General features: G+C 36.1%; 1 protein-coding gene across 1 annotated transcript; it reads right to left on the bottom strand.

Moving 5' to 3' along the window:
• Positions 1–6: 6 nt before the first annotated feature.
• On the bottom strand, positions 7–14,452 carry NaPi-T (Na[+]-dependent inorganic phosphate cotransporter; the record flags this gene model as incomplete). Its single annotated transcript, XM_017628062.1, has 7 exons — positions 13,824–14,452; positions 7,940–8,268; positions 1,139–1,384; positions 608–1,063; positions 407–539; positions 102–343; positions 7–32 (listed from the first exon to the last, which is right to left on the bottom strand). Coding segments are annotated over exons 1-7 (1,442 nt in total), but the record flags the coding sequence as incomplete, so codon positions are not given.
• Positions 14,453–17,166: the final 2,714 nt, after the last annotated feature.

Below are 17,166 nucleotides of genomic sequence, written 5' to 3'. Positions count from 1 at the left end.
AGGAACACATTCTTCCAAGCTTCAAATGTTTGCTACAAGAAGGAGAAGCCAAGTATAAGAATTTGTGCAAATCGTTTTTGTTTTTCCCAGAAAAATCTTACATTTCCCAGCGTCATTATGCCCACAATATAGGATGATACGAAACCAGGCAGCACACCAATCATGCCACTAATGCCCAAAACTATACCCGCATAGTTAGGTGACATATCGACAATAGACGCCAGCGGTCCAGATGAGACGGCACCATGGAACATCAGAGCCAAAGTGAGGAAAACTATCGCCGCCAGAGCATTGTAACCGAACATGGCGAGGCATAGCACCATCGTGCCATTCAGAATGCAACCTAAAAAATATCTAAAGTGAGTACATTCAAGGATTGTGGGCAATCATGCAACCTCGCACTTACAAATCGCTGTTGCCAATTTTCGCAAGTTCGTGCGCTTAATTTTATCCGTACGCAATAAGAAGTCAGCGAACGTTGAGAAAGCCAAAGCGAAGAGCATACGCATTAAATGCGGCAAGCCTGAGAGAATGCCAGTCTAGAGAGGGAAACAAAAATAAATGAATACAAATATATTGACTAGTAGAGGGCTTCGTCGTCACTCACCGCTCGAATGTTCCAATGATGTACGACGCGGAAATATGTCGGCGCTTGTGTCATCATTGTGAAGAGGCCCCAAATGCCGCCCCACTGTGCGATCACATTCATCCAAACAGCACGTGAGGTGAGTATGCGACGCCAAGGTGTCGGACCAAGATTCGCATTATTCACCGATGCGCCCAAAGACTTTTCGATATAACGCTGTTCAGAGCTGTTAATACGTGGATGCTCCGCTGGTGTGTTGTACACATAATACAACCAACATAGCCACCACATTGTGCCGATTATGCCGCACGTGTGATAAACCCATTCCCACGATGTCCAATGCATTATGTAACCGAAAATAGGATAGAATGCAGCGACACCTACGGAGCTGCCCATGTATGCGGTAACAAATTTACTACGCTCATTTGGTGGTATCCACTTGGCGGTCATGTGATGCATAGCTGGCCACGACAGGCCCTGTGTATGGAGATTTGAAAGTAGAAAAATATAGATATTGAGGGAGGGGCAGAGAGAGAAAAGTGTTTCACTCACCGTCACAAGACCTTGTAGTATGCGCAGCCATATCAACACCTGATAGTTCCAATAGGACGCCAGCGGTATGGCGAAACATATCCAACAGCCGACCGCATTCGACAAGCCGAACACCAATTTTGTGCCATATCTCTTGGCCAAGACACCACCAGGAATTTGGGTAACCCAATGTGCCCAGTAAAATGAGCCTAGCACTAGACCCTGCTGGTACTCATTCCAATCGAAGCCATCACCGTCGTATGTGATCTGTAAAGAAAGTAGAGGGGAAAAAATGGCATTAGTAAGGATATGGACTTAAATAATAAAATTTCGACGAAATGAATAGACTTGTTGGTTTCGAGAAAGCCATTTTAAGCTGGTCTTGTGACGGAAAAATGTAAACTGCCATAGAGAACCAAATTGATTTGATCACAATTACTTATTAGTTTAAGAGCGCAGAATCATTCCATCAAAAAAGGTATTTTTTTTTGTTCTCATTGCTTTATGGATGCTTCCAAGCGGTCCAAAAACCAGCAGTGCAGGTCTAACAAAATTCAATGGATCTAGATGTTTCCTTCAAACAAACATACATATTCATATGTTCTCATTTCAGGTGAACGCTCATATCTTAAAATTTATCCAACACAAAAATAAGACTTTAAAACAAATCTACAATGTGCGTCTGGATTGCTTGAGCTTTTAAGTATTTTAACCACGCAGGCAACCTAATCAACTGAAATATTTGTAAAAGTGGCTACGTACATATGTTTGTATGCAGATATCTAATCTGAATAAGATTATAAAAAATTATTGGTGTTTACCAAGAGATGCATGATCTTCAAAATTTGTTTGTCACGTATTATGATTTATATGTATTTTAAAGTGAAATCATTCACATCTTTGCAGTTTAGAACTCAGTGTAAATTGCATTTTAAAGTGTAAAGTTAGATTAGGTTAGCTTAACTGAGTTTCTAAGGGATCATTCGCATAGACCACAACTGGTTTATGGGTCCCGTCATCTCCCGAATAGTTGCAGAAAAAGTGATTTCAACAACCATCCTAAGCTACGAGCGTTCCGGGTTATTGATGCCGCTGGACCTATCTTTATCGTGTCCGGGCCAGTTTTGACAAGCTATCCCACAAGATGGCTCTGTTAACCCTCTTTTGTTTGCCAGTTAGACGAAGTAGGTTTTAGTAAGACCTAGGCGGTATATTCGCTTCACGGAAGTTATTTGTGCAAGAAGAGATGCGCGAAACCAAACCTATTCATCTGCCTCGTAAACATAACAGCGCGGTTTCCTTAGCAACAGCTTGAAACCGACTTCTGTGATCTGGGAATCGGTGCACATGGTATTCGATAGAGCAAGCGACCAAAGCGGAAGTCGGTGTCGTGTAGTATGAAAACTAGAATTTAACTGGCCAGCAGGTCGCCAAATTCTCAAAATGAAAAATGTGGCACGTAACGAATTTTTGCATTCTAGTGCGCGCTAAAAATTGGCGATACTGATTTGCAGATACAAGGAATTTTTGAGCGACCAAATCTTTTGTCCCTTCGTTTTACCAAAGCGGTTGGTATGACTGCATTGTAACTGGCCTGCAGTTTTCCGTGATAGTTTACAGAGGAGAGACTGGTGCATTTAGAGATCTCTCGCAAATGGAGGCTTCGAGGCAATGTTTCGGTCGACTAGCAGGCATGGTTCCATTGGCCCATTCTGTTAGCTCCTTTTTCTCTTGCACCTCTGTTGTACTCTAGAACCTTTTAAAATTCTATATGGAGTCCTTCGGTCCTATTGAGCCAGACTTCCCGCTCACACCTCGAACTGCATGAGCGTGCATCATAATGCCTGCCCCTCTGAGGAATCACTGATTTCTGTCTTTTCGTGTTATGGGTCATGCCAGTGGGTTGGGCATAAAGTCATCTTCTCAGGTGTTGTGAGTCGTATTGGAGCTTCCCTCAAGCGAATGATCATGGCTGCCCTCGACGTATATGTAGACCATTTAATCCTTAGTTGCGCCCCACACGCCAGCTATGCACTTCCTCAGTTATTTATATCCATCAGCGGTCGGCGAGACAGCCATTTTACCCAATACCTTTGCAGCAGGTTGTTTCAAGGCTCGAAACTGCCCGCGCTTGCAGATAGGCGGTCGTGCAGACCCGTTCGAAACCTTACCAATGGTAGCATTTTGTGGTGAGTTAAGGCTGAGTCAGAAAGGCGGGGAAACAACGGTCGACTGCAGGCGAGTCTCATCCTGCGGTAAGTCCACCGTTATTCCCAGAGGCGGAGAGGTATCCGGGAAGCGACATTTTAACATTCTTTGGCTATTTCCTTTTCGTTTATTTAATGTTTCTTATTTTTTATGTAAATTTAGCTCGTTATGGTCCTGAAGGCTTCCAAAGGGTCGTCTAACAGCAAGGGGCCTAGGTCTCCAAAAATTAATAAACGAAACACATATTCCCGCGCTTTTCATTCCCACAGCACAGCATATTATTCTAGAAAATTTCATTAGCTGTAAGTCACACATAATAGCAACTAATGATTAGCATCTAAATATTTTCTGTGCTTTAATAAATAATAGGCTATACATGTATGTATATGTAAGAATTAATTAGACATCTGACGCCTGCTTGCTGTTCGATTCAAGAAGAATAACAATCGAATGATCAATGAAAACGGTTTACAACAGCACAGCTGTATAAATTTTGTACATTTCGTATTCAATGCAGATGTTTATTTATAAAAGGTGTTTCCTATATAGCTCTGAAAAAGACAGTAAATAACGGTTATATGTATGACAAATTACTTGTATAGTAAAGTCAATATAACACTTAAGGTGGAAAAAACTCCACACAGAATAAGAAAAAATATTGAAGAAATATTGTTGAGAAAAATATTTTAAACAAAATAAAAAAATGTTCTATCTCTCAATTAAAAAATAAATAAATATTTTAAATTAATTTAAAACTATTGACAATGTAGAAATATGCAAGCAGTGATCGTAATTTGTTGAAGCATCACTCCAACAAGGATTACTTCACGGTGATTTCCAAAATGAACCGGGTTTTTGTGCCGGCTACCAATTTCGAGAAACCTGAGTTTTTTGTATCGATTACGAATTTTGAGAAAAGCATACTGACCACGCCCATTTCTTTTATTACAGTTACTTCAAAATTGACTGTTGTCTGAGTGTACAACAATTACAATCCGTTATCCTTCACTTTTGCCGAGTAAATTCGTATGCAAGTAGAGAGAGTAACCAAGCATTTATACTAAAATTTTCGTAATGAAAGTGATGTATTTTTCTTACCATAGAAGTATATTTTGCGTCCGAACGCTTGAAAAAAGTAAAACCTTTGACTTTATTTTATACCATTAGTCACAACTTTCTACATAATGTTAGGACTTAAAAAACGCAGTTTGTTCTAAACTATTACAAATATTTTTATCTCTTTATTAATTTCTACCTTAATTAAGAAGCTTTTTGGAAATTATGTAGTATTAGAAAAATTAGTTAGCAAATCGTTTATATCTGGCTTTGTAACGGACCGATTAGTATAATATTTTAATATATGAAAGACGAAATACGGAGCTTCATATAATTTGGTCTAGGTGGATTTTAATTTTTTTTCCTTTTGTTTTTGGTTGACGCTTACACCTACATATGTAGATCTAAAGTGAGCTAACTCAAAAATCAGATCCAAAAATATAAATGCAGATTCAACGATTTTAATACAAAAACAGGTATAACAGTAGTTTTTTAGTTTGTGTATATAATCACGAAGAAAAAAACAATCCATTAACTGGAGGTAAGTCCTACGAATTGATTTATGCAAAAAAATCGTCCTAAATTTTTTTGATGTGATCGCTGTTTAGATCCAGGTGTACATTGGGAAAAAAGTTTCAATGTAAAAAATGGGTCCCTCTTAGTTTTTTCCTTTTGGTAATTGTAATNAAAAAAAGTTCCAATGTAAAAAATGGGTCCCTCTTAGTTTTTTCCTTTTGGTAATTGTAATATCTATACCAACTGTTAATTTTCTACTGTAACCCATACAGGGTGCTCAACGACCTTGAAATGCGTTACTGAATCGCTTTGACACTAACAAAAATATTGGGGACAACTGAAGTTTGAAATATTTTTTTTTTAGATAATTTAAATTTGAATTGTTCTTACGTTGCTTAACCAATTGTTTGGTTATTATATGTTTGTATTTAAAATATAAACATTTCATGCGCATCCTCTAAATTTATACTTAGAAACGTAAAGTTTGGTGCCAGCACCTCTTTCGGCAAGAGGAAAAATTTTGGAAGGTGCCCCAAACGATATCTCGGAATTTTTTTTTTTTACCACCCTAATGTACTACATATTATAAAACATATAATATACATATATATTCATTCAAGTGTATTGAAAAGGTGCTAAATAGATATGTATATTTTTTTGTTAATAGCACAGGAGGAACGAAAAATCAATGTAGTTTCGCATTATTTGTCATTCTGCGTATAAAACCAAATTTTGAAAAGAAATGGACTTGGCACCTTTATGCAGCGATATGTATTTCATTTGCCACCACATATAACTCACACTGCTGGTGAACAGCCGCTTTTCCTCTCTGCTGATCTGGTCAGTTTTGCGAGGTTAAGGTGGTGATAATCGCTTCTTATTGCAAAAATCTAAAATTTTTCTCACTTGCTCAGAATTTTGCGCACGTAAGTTGCGCCTTAAAGATTGTTGTCGCGCAAAACGGTTGAAAATTTGTATTACACTTCTTGAGTTTGCTATCGCTTTAAGTGTTTTTATTAACCAATTATTTTGTGTATGACACTATTCTTGCGTGTGTTTTGACAATAAAATTTAAAATCAAGAGTTTATCTTTTTAAAGTTTATACCTTTCTATTGATAACAAAATAATTAAGTTGCTGAGAACGATTTTCAGAAGTGGAATAACAATCAGTAGTCGATGCTACTCAAACTGTATATGTGTGTACATAAGGCTGGTCCAAAAAGGCATGTGGAAAAAGTAAAGTCAGAATTTTTATGCTCTCACCAACTAGGATTGTTCTATACAGAAAATAATTTTTTTTATTTTTTAAATTTCCATGTATTTTATATGGGGAAAACCCACTTTTTGTAGAAATGGTATAGAATTCTCAAAAATCAGGAATCTGCAGGAGATTCCCATTAATAATACCTAATTGTTTATTTGAAAATTTTTTCGTCGTAACTATAATTTATAGGTCCGCCAAAAACCCACAAAGCTACCGAAAAATGTAATGGGGGGACCAACGAAAAATCATTACTATTTAAAAATGGTTGGGGATTATTATCGAAAGTCTCCTGAAGAGAACCTGAGTTTTCCGATCGAAAAATATTGAATTCTGTAGCATTTCTACGAAAAGTTGTTTTTTTTTCCCATACAAAATACATAGAAAACTTTGAGCGCTTTGAGCGACCTCTAAATATTTTTTAATTTCAAAATAAAAAGCAATAGTGGTATCCTTTTTTTGATATAGAACAATCCGAGGGGGTGAGATCATTAGAATTCCGACTTAACTGTTTTTGGACCACCCTAATGCACATACGTAGTATTTTTTTTGTTACGTAGAATAAAAAGTTTTGATAAAATCGCGCCACTTAAAATTCGTTGACCAATTTGTCCGAAAGAGTCAAAACAAACGTCAATACTTTTTTTGCAGAAAACTTATTATTCCAATTATAACCCGACGTTATCGGTTTGATTGTTCGCAATTCGATCGCATACATATATGTAAATTAAGCAGCTTCAATATATACATATGTATATTAGGACGCTCACTCTCCAATCATAAAAACAAAAACGATAGTGTTTTTCCATATAAAATTTTTATTTCTATTTTAAGACTTCTGCCAAATTTTTTTATAAATAAAATCAGTTTTTGAAAATATTTTTTTCAAAAATTCACCTTTGATAATAGAAGAACTTAAGCTTAAAAGGTCTGCGTACAAATTTTATCAGCGGAATCAAAATAATAAGCTTTTTGGAGGTCTAGCTCACGTAAATCTTACAAGCTTATTATCTCTATCGAACGATAGGCTGCGCGAACGATTCGTCTGCAGAGGAACGCTTCAAAAATTAGTCCGGCAACATCATTCTAGGTGATGTAAACGTAACCGATTGCAACCTAATAGACGTAACATTATGCGCTTGTCAAATTTGGTTTGGAGACAAACCGGTTTCGGCGTTGTGCCATCTTCAGTGTCATTTTTCGTTCGAACGATGGAATGGATGACGGAAAATCGTTCCACATTACATCACACTCCTACCCTGTCGGAAACACCAACAACGAAAATGAGAAAAATAATGACATCTTATTTTGAAAAATTTGAAAAATAGACGTAAGCAAGACGAACACGACCGATAGATTAATAAAATTGCAATCAGAGACTATGCCGTCAGCAGACGAATCGTTCGTGCCGCTTATCGTTCGAGATACATAATAAGGCAGTTAATATTTTTCCGATATAATTTGGCGGAAGCCATAAAATATAAAAATTTCTTAATTCCCCCACATTTTTTTGGTGATGCACACTAATGTATATATTTCGAGTGATTCAACTTTGTTCATAGAACTAGAAAATTCCGACTTTTGGAATAAGATATTTGAATGAAATAATCCTTTTTCACATCGTTCTTGTCGGATTCTATCTCCCAAACTAGGTATAAATCAGCAGGACTATCAAAACAGAGTCAACGATGAAAGTATAGTACCTAGGTGAGCTTCGTCCATAATCCAAATCTAGTATATACATATGTAAGCGAATAACGCGCTTCTTGCAACAACTTACTCCAAGTGCATCGAGCAACTGCCTCTCCCACGAATAACGCTGCTGCTTTGCCAATCGTATCACCGCACTTTGATTATTCGCGATTACAGCTACACTGTGGCTACTGAAATTTGCATTAATACTGTTGTTGGTTGATTGTACATAACTATTATTGACTAAAATATCTTGCGTAAAATTTGCCAACGGTGAAGCTGGAGTTGCTTGTATTGACATTAGCTTCGCTTTGGTGGCAATCATTTCCACAATGGTTATATTCAAGTTGATGCGAATCATGTAGTTCACGGCAAATCCGAGAAATGCCAGATACCAGAGTACGGTGCGGGCTTGAACTGAAAATTAAAGAGTTTGAAAAAAGATTAGAAATAAAAAATTAAAACACATTTAGTAAATTTGGAAACACTTAAGCAACATGAAGATTTCTTAAGTTNTAAAAATAAAAAATAAAAAAACATTTAGTAAATTTGGAAACACTTAAGCAACATGAAGATTTCTTAAGTTTTACAAAATTCAATAATTATGTATACTAAGTTAAGGCTTATTGAAATACTTGCTGCTCCGCCCGCGTTAAGTTCAGTTTAACGTTATGATTTCACATTTAGCAAAAAAGAAAATCAGCCTTATCATGAGTTTCATTTTCCCCGAACGGGTTCACTTTTCACTTTTGATTTCCATGTATTTACTATGTGCGTATGAAAAATTTTCCGGTGAAGTTTTGTTCGGGCAAAACTCAGTAGAGGGCTTAATAAATTATAACACTGAAAATAATACATTTTATTAAAAAAAAAAATGCTGCTTATTGTCTCAGGGTTCCAGGATATATTTAATAAGTCAAACTTCAACTAAATTGATAATTGCAGTATAAAATCAAACAACTTACAGCTCGTAGCTTGTCTTTATACTACACATACAAATATAAACTTTTAACATTATTTTATTTCTATTTAATACCAATATCTATCTGTTTGTTAAATTCCATTTAGTTTAAACAGAATAAATTGATTTGGAAGGGCGGAAAGTCTTTGCTGTAAAGATGAAAGATATTAAATTTTGCAAATGTTCACCTAAATTCAATTTAATTTTAAAAACTGCTTTCTAAGCATCTTTCGTTTGATATACATATTGCAATATTTCACTCAATTTAATATAAATTTTAAGAAGGTGGTAATCCTTTCAAAATATTTTGAAAATAAAGGTTTCCTAAACTGGTTTCGTTTGACATCCATATTGTAATAATTCAGTAATCTAACTGATTCAATTTAATTATATTGTTAAACATGTGGCAACACCCCTTTCAAAAATATTTTCTAAATGAAGCTTTCTGAAACAACTTCTATTTAATATGCATAGTGTAAAATTTCATTTAAATTATTGATTAAATTTAATTAGACTTTAAACCCTAACCTAATCCTTTTTTAAAAATATCTTCAAAAAAATCTTTTTTTTTAACTTTTGAATTATTAAAAAATGGAACTTCACTTTTAAACAGGTGGCGACTCTTTTCAAAAGAAAGCTTTCTTAAACCTATTTTGTTTGTCACCCATATTGTAATTCTTCATTTAAACATTTTCAACGGGTGGCAACGCTGTTAAAAAATGTTTTGAAAATAAAGTTTTCTGTAATCTCGTTGGTTTGCCATCCATACCGTAAATTTTCATTAAACTTATAGTTTAAATTGAAATTAACTTTTTAAGCAGGTGACATCCCTCTTCAAAAATATGGTATATGTTAGTCCTGGTCATAAGCTATCCGTATGCCGAATTTCATACAAAAAAACAACAAACATGCTCACACACTCTCTCACAAACTTTCACATCTATAATATTAGTAGATAACTTGTCAATTAAGCTTCTAACCTGGTGGCAACCCTCGTCAAAAATAGTTTCGTATTTAATGTCGCGTTCAGAAAATCCATTTTAAAATATTTTAACGAACGAAAACGTACACTGAAGATGGCACAACGCCGAAACCGGTTTGTCTGCAAACCAAACTTGGCAAGGGATGACGGAAATTCGTTCCAAAATAAAATATTTTATTTAACTTGTTAATTCAATTGATTATAAATTTCCAAACAGGTGGCAGTTCCCTTTAAAATATGTTTGAAATAAAGCATTCTTAAAACCTACCCATGTTAAAATATTTCGTTTAACTGATTAAGTAAATTGATTTTAAAATTTTGAACAGGTGGCAACCCTCTTACGGAATATCTTCGAAATAAATCGCTTTGGAACCTCTTTCGTTTGAAAGTGGCAACTCTCGTCAAAAAATATCCTATATGTTAATCCAGATTATAGCCTATGGCCGAATTTCATTTAAAAATTTTCACACACTCACACAAGCTTTCACATTTATAAATCGAACTAGGTTTATTTTCGTTGCAATCGTTGAACTTTCTCTTGCAGTCTCTACCCTTGCTTAAAGCATAAGATCGAGCCTAAGAATCGTTTAAAGTGTGTTTCTACACCTCACTATTCCACACAACTTTGTAATATGTAGTAGTGAATAAAATCTGTAACAAGTGTAACTAAAATATATGGAAAATTTAATTTATGACCGCTTGCCTATAATTGTCCACACTTGAAATGCATCTCACCAGTTGGGTGATGTTGAAAGTCAGTAATAGAGATATCAACTAGCAAGTACAATTTATTTAATTATAGCGTAAATATTTCTAAAACTTAACTCTTCGAGCTAATTAAATAAGAATATTTAATTTAAATAGGTGCAAGCAAATGCACATATGTAATTAATTGATTATANGTAGCAATTTTGTGCGAACTACTATACTATTTGTTTACTAACTAACGCACGCTAGATATTAGTTTTCCAGCAAAATTTAAACAAGTTTCTGCCAACCACATATTGCAATCGTTATGCGTACAAAGTAAAAAAATAAAAATTATTATAAATATTCTCATTTTCGTTGTTGGTGTTTCCGACAGGGTAGGAGTGTGATGCAATGTGGAACGATTTTCCGTCATCCCTTGTCAAATTTGGTTTGGAGACAAACCGGTTTCGGCGTTGTGCCATCTTCAGTGTCATTTTTCGTTCTGACACTGAAGATGGCACAACGCCGAAACCGGTTTGTCTCCAAACCAAATTTGACAAGGGATGACGGAAAATCGTTCCACATTGCATCACACTCCTACCCTGTCGGAAACACCAACAACGAAAATGAGAATATTTATAATAATTTTTATTTTTTTACTTTGTACGCATAACGATTGCAATATGTGGTTGGCAGAAACTTGTTTAAATTTTGCTGGAAAACTAATATCTAGCGTGCGTTAGTTAGTAAACAAATAGTATAGTAGTTCGCACAAAATTGCTACAATGAAAACGTATTTTCCTGATATTTGAATATTTTATCAAACTGGCTTTGCTTTTCGCGCGAATTTTGCAATGCAAGTTGGGAAAAAAAACATACATACATAAATATATTCGAAGCGTTTCAAGAGAAATATAGCAATTTAATTAAATTTAAAGTTGCTCAGAAGGGAAAATGCTATCAGTTTTTGCACTAAAGAGCCTTATGTAAACTTGTTAGATTTCTTCGAAATTCTTATTTTGTTCAGAGTGCAAATATTCTCAATTTATTCTGCGTATAATTAAAAAAAAAATGGCTTGAACAGAATTTGGTTTCCACAAAACCTTGCCACATGTCACACAACTCGAACAAATATGGTCTAATTGCAAGAGAAATATTCCCAAACGCGTAAAAATGAGAAAAAATTTAGAAAAACTTCCGAAAGTTCCGGAAAAGACGCCAAAGAATTCTAAAAAAAAATACCCAAAGAGCCCTCTAAAAGTCTTAAAAAGTTCCCAAACACGCTCAAACGTCTCGATACATTCCCAAGGGTCGCGAAAAAATTCCAAAATTTCCTGAAAACAACGCGTAAAAATGAGAAAAAATTTTGAAAAACTTACGAAAGTTCCGGAAAAGACGCCAAAGAATTAAAAAAAAATACCCAAAGTCTTAAAACGTTCCCAAATACGCTCAAAAGTCCCGATAAATCCCAAAGGGTCGCGAAAAAAATCCCAAAATTTCCTGAAAACAAGACAAAGCTCACGAAAAAATTCCGAGCAGCCTGAAAAATATTGAGAAAAAAGTCTTGAAAGTTCCGGAAAATTTTTAAAAACACAGAAAAGCCTGAAGAATACCGAAAAAATACTATGAATACCGAAAAGATCTCAAACCGTACAGAAAAAGTTCCGAAAAATTTCTAAAAAATCCTAAGAAACCCTTTAGGGTCAGAAAAATACAAAAATACTAAAAATTTCAAAAAAATACCAAAAAATACCGGGGAAAATCCAGATTGGTTGGCGAAGTATTTCGAAAAGAATTATACAACGTATGACGTAAAATCGTTCCACAATGCATCATTTAGAAAAGTCCCAAAAATATTTGCAGATGGTTCGGAAAAAGTCTTAGAAAGTTACGAAAAATCCCTGGCACAAAAATCCTAGACGGTTCAGTCCGAATTCTTAAAGACCCTGAAACAATTCCTATAACTACCGGAAGCAATCCGAAACTCCCAAAAGAATACGATAGTTCCCGAAAAAATTATGAAGAGCCCCGAAAAAATCTTTATAAGCCCCAAACCGATCTAGAAAAATTTCAAAAAGAAAAGGCAAAGAATGTTCCGAAAAAACTGAGCAAAGTCCCGAAAAAATGCCAAAAGATCTCCATAGGGACGGGTCCTGAAAAACTTACCAAAATTCCCAAAACCATAACAAAATTTCACAAAAAAACAAAAACTTTCCCAAGAACCCTCCAAGAGGCAGCGAAAAATATTAAAACTTCCTGAATAATTCCGTAAAATCCTGACAAATGACACCTAAAATATATCGCTCAAAATAACAAATGACAAACTTTTTAAGTTATAAGAAGGCATATAAAAATTACGCAGAGATCCGAAAAATATCGAACAAATTTTTTTAAGTTTCGAAAAACCTTAAAACAATTCCAAAATCCTGAAATTGCCTAAAAAATTTATAAAAAATAGAAAGTTCCGAAGAAGCTCGAAAAAGTCCCCAAGATCGCAAAAAAGCCTTACCGGTCACGAAAAAATTAAAAAGTTCCCGAAAGCATACCAATATGTCCCAAAAAGTTACCAAAAACCGTTCGAAGGGCGTTGAAAATTTAAAAAATTCTGCAAAAGTCCTGAACATCAGCGATAAAAGCCAAGGACCCGGAAAATCTTGACAATTCCCTAAAAATCTGAAAAATCCCACAAATCACACCTAAAAAACAATAAAAAATGTCTTGCTCAAAATAATAAATGTCAAAATTTTTGGGAGTGGTGAGAAATTGTATAGACATGTATGTATCTAAAATAGGGTGCCTCACCAAAAAAAGTTGCGGTTTTTCCTACTGAAACTATAAAATGTATCATATTTTAAGACATCCGTGAAAATATTTCGGAAAAATACTCATATGAAGATTTACGTGCGCTAAACCGATTTGAAAATAACTCCGAAATCACACTATTTGGATTTCGTTTATATTTTTCAGAAATATTTTAGCGGAATTTTTGAAATATAAGAAATTTTATAATTCCGATGAGATAACAGTACCTTTTTTTTGTATGCGGAGTGATTCAACCTAATGTATACACATATATTCTTCAATGAGCTAGGTGCCTTCGAAAAAGCGTTACGATAATTAGTTCACTAAATCTTTTTGTTTTCGAAATGTGAAACTAACTTTTTTTCAAGTGTAGACTTTTAATTTTTTCTCACAAATATTTTATCTCGGTAGACTTGCAAAATTTTTCGAGAAATAATTCATTAGAACAGTATAAAAGTCAATAATTTTTGTAATATGAAAAAAAAAACACAACTACAAAAACGAAAATTAGACTTTCCTCGTATTCATAATAATTACCTTCAACCATTTTTTCACTTTTTTTTGCAAAAAATATCGCTCCAAAGATCAATTCGAAAAATCACTTCGAAAAAAGTTGACGTTAAATCACGCGCACCACCCGCACTCGCTGCGTTCTAACAAAAAAAAAAGAAAACTGGACTGCGCGCTTTACAGATTTACCATTAACGCAATTGCGTCTGCGCACTTCCGAAGCTTCGTAGAGTGGGTGATTATGTGGCTGGTTGTTTGAATTGTAAGAGATCACTTGTGGTCGACTGCTGCCGCGCTAAATCGTCGATACCCAATCTATGCATCAAGGAAACGAACACGAAAACGATGACCGCCGACAAGGAAGTCCAGCATCTGGCACGCGTATTTTACGGAAGGTACTTAGAAGGTGGCGGAAGCCTTTTCAAAGCTTAGCAACCACCACAAGCGTCACTAGCATCTTCGCACACTTAATACGATTTAAAACGCTTTGTAATATACGCGTTAAATGATCGAGTTACACGCGAAACGATCACTGCGATTGCACTGCATGCACATAGAAATATGAGATGAATAACTAAAAGGCACTTTGATTAAACTACGCTCTTCAACGCGCCGAACCACTGTGGAACGGATATGGCAACAAAATGGACGAGAACGTCTCGCCACGGAGGAGTGCGCTAGACGAATGAGTAAAATGCTTGACGTCTGTCTAATAATACAGACGGCTACCTCAAAGTAAGTGAGCGTCTGAGTCTGAGGCAAAAATTTGCAACAAAAAAAAACAGAAAGCAAATCATACCGCTGCTCGGCATTATTCCGATAAAAATGTACTGTGTGTACGTATGAATGTAGATAGGTAGGTGGGTGCCTCACAGATTAGCTATAAGCCGCCACAGAGCAGCATACATACATATGTAGAAGTAGCGCCAACGCCGTTGTGGATATAGGAAAATGTTGGAAATAAGGCCTTAGCAAACACCAAAACGTACACACATTCAAGATCTTGCTTCGCAATAATCCATATTAAAAATCATCACATAACAATAACAAGAAAGGAAAAACAGCAACATCAACAGCGCCCACTATGCTGATCAGTGATCGCGACAATAGAAATAAGGCGCAGCTCTTGACTCTTATCACATACTACATGTGATAAATTACGTATGTACATACGTACGCGCTCACCTTATCACATATGTATGTATGTGTGTATGGACATGTGTATGTACCCTGTAGGGAAAAATACTAGTCGAGAACTAGAAAGCTACCAGTTTGCGATTAAGCCCAACTAGTTCAGCGACTGGTATTTTAAACATGGCGTTGTCCTACGAGATGTCAACTGTTGTCTGGCTATGCATCAACACCTACTAGTAGACATAGAAGTAGCATCATACCTCGTGAAAGGAATAAGCATGGTCCCGGCCGGAAATAAATCTCAATTTTATACAAGCGCTGGTCAGATTTCCTTACCTCCGTTTATCGCCGAACAAGGATAACTATCGAGGCGCTAGACTCAAGGGTAACGTTCGATCTAAGCAGTCACTTTCCAGTGATTCAGGACAGCTTCCGTCTAATGAACCTCGAACTACTAATCAGAACTCCCATACAGTTCCTAATATAAAATGTAAGACTAGGTCTTTATTTAATTATAGAGATGATTTAGCATTGGGCAACATGCCGAACGCCCGGTTAGTTTACCATTGTATCGCAGTCGCTTGCCAAAGCTTGTCATGGTGGTGAGAAGGAAATCGTTGTCAGAAATGTCTAGCCAGCACCGGGCTCAGTTGCCCAAGTCAAGGTGTTTGGTGCTAGCACCAGCCTGGTAACTAAGAGGGATAACTTTTTTCGAGAGAATCCCTCCAACTGCAGAAATGAAAATCTCTAATGAGTTCTTGTAGGCTAGTCTAGCTTAAGAGTATCAAGAAACTCCTTGTCAGAAAACATTTGCCACTAACAGGATTGGTTACTCCAGTTAGGATTTTATAGCATACAGCCAGTCCCACAGTACAGCCAGTTAAGAAAACCGTCCCAACACAAAAAGTGACTATCTCAAAGGGAAACTATTATTCTGGAGCCAGTCCAGGCTCGTTGCAGGACAACCTAGTCTGTGCCCGACAAGGTTATCCTTTTAAGGTTGTCGCATGACAAATACTGTACTGGCGCGGCCAATGTAAACGTACTCGAGAAAATCTACCTAGCATTTGAACTGGTTACACATGTCAAGATATTGCGTGGTAGTGCCCGTCCAGGCACTATGAGAGCTAACCGTTGTTAAGAGAATCAATTAATTGTCTTTGACTATTCAAAGGCAGATGTCGCATAAGTTAGTCGAATTTCAACTTTAGCTCATACTAGTCATTGTACTGGTATTTTTACTGACTGGTTTGGCTTTTCACTGCAGGGTACATTTGTACGCATGCAGGTGCCTTCTGCCATGCCCACCTGCCTCTTCCGCCTAGCGTTCTCACATCAATCCTCTCAATCTCTTACGCTCTTTTCAGCACGATCGCTTATCACACACAACCTGAGAATTTGTTGAATTTGTTTATCTGCTGCTGCTTCTCCTAATCCATCAATGCTTGCGGCACGCCAAGGTGTTATGCCACAGAGAGTAAATTACGATATGAATTTAGGGCTTACTTGGAAGATAATAACAGTGAAAATCGTGTCGAGTGTGCGGTTGCATTGAGACAAAGACATTTCTAGTAAACAAAGTGATGTTGTTTGAATGATAAGAAAAGTAACAGATAAGAGGTGAAAGAAGGAATAAAAGTGTTTATAATCCTTTTGAAATGCTTGTGTATGCAAATGCAAATAAAACTTTGCTCGCGAGGAAGTTAGAAAAAAAATCATAAGCACGGTGTTTTAGATGTTTTGATACCAAAAGCTGTGACAATTCGTCAAAAGAAACTACAAACGGCAAGAACGTCAACTTACTTAAATAATTTTTTTAGCTCTCGAAACTATGCTGCATAATTCAATTTGAAACTTCTACATAGTTCTTACCAAATGAGGCCCTTTTACGGATATTTTTACGAGAGTGGGTTAGGTAGGTTAGGTTAGGTTAGAGTGGCTGCCATAGCGCAAGAGCACGGCAGTGTACTTAGACTGAAAAAAGCTTGTTGTGGTAGCAACGGCGGAAACCATTCGCTTCGTTACCTCCCTTGAAAATTTAACGACCGAATGCGTCTTAAGTATGCATATAACACAAAAGATTTAGAAAGTTCGCTGTATTCAGGTCGGCAAAGCAATCCAAAAAGTACATGTCCAAGAATTGCAGGCGCGTCTTAAATATGACGGTACAGTGGCTGAGATGGTGTTTGTTTCTCTCCACCTCTTCCTTGGGTATACCAACCTCTTTCTATGCGTG

The sequence above is a fragment of the Rhagoletis zephyria genome, unplaced genomic scaffold, assembly GCF_001687245.7.
Source record: "Rhagoletis zephyria isolate East Lansing unplaced genomic scaffold, Rhagoletis_zephyria_1.1 Rzeph_scaffold_05719, whole genome shotgun sequence".
Classification (NCBI taxonomy): Eukaryota; Metazoa; Arthropoda; class Insecta; order Diptera; family Tephritidae; genus Rhagoletis; species Rhagoletis zephyria.
Note: the sequence above shows the minus strand (reverse complement) of the source record. Positions and strands in the feature narration are given on the sequence as shown.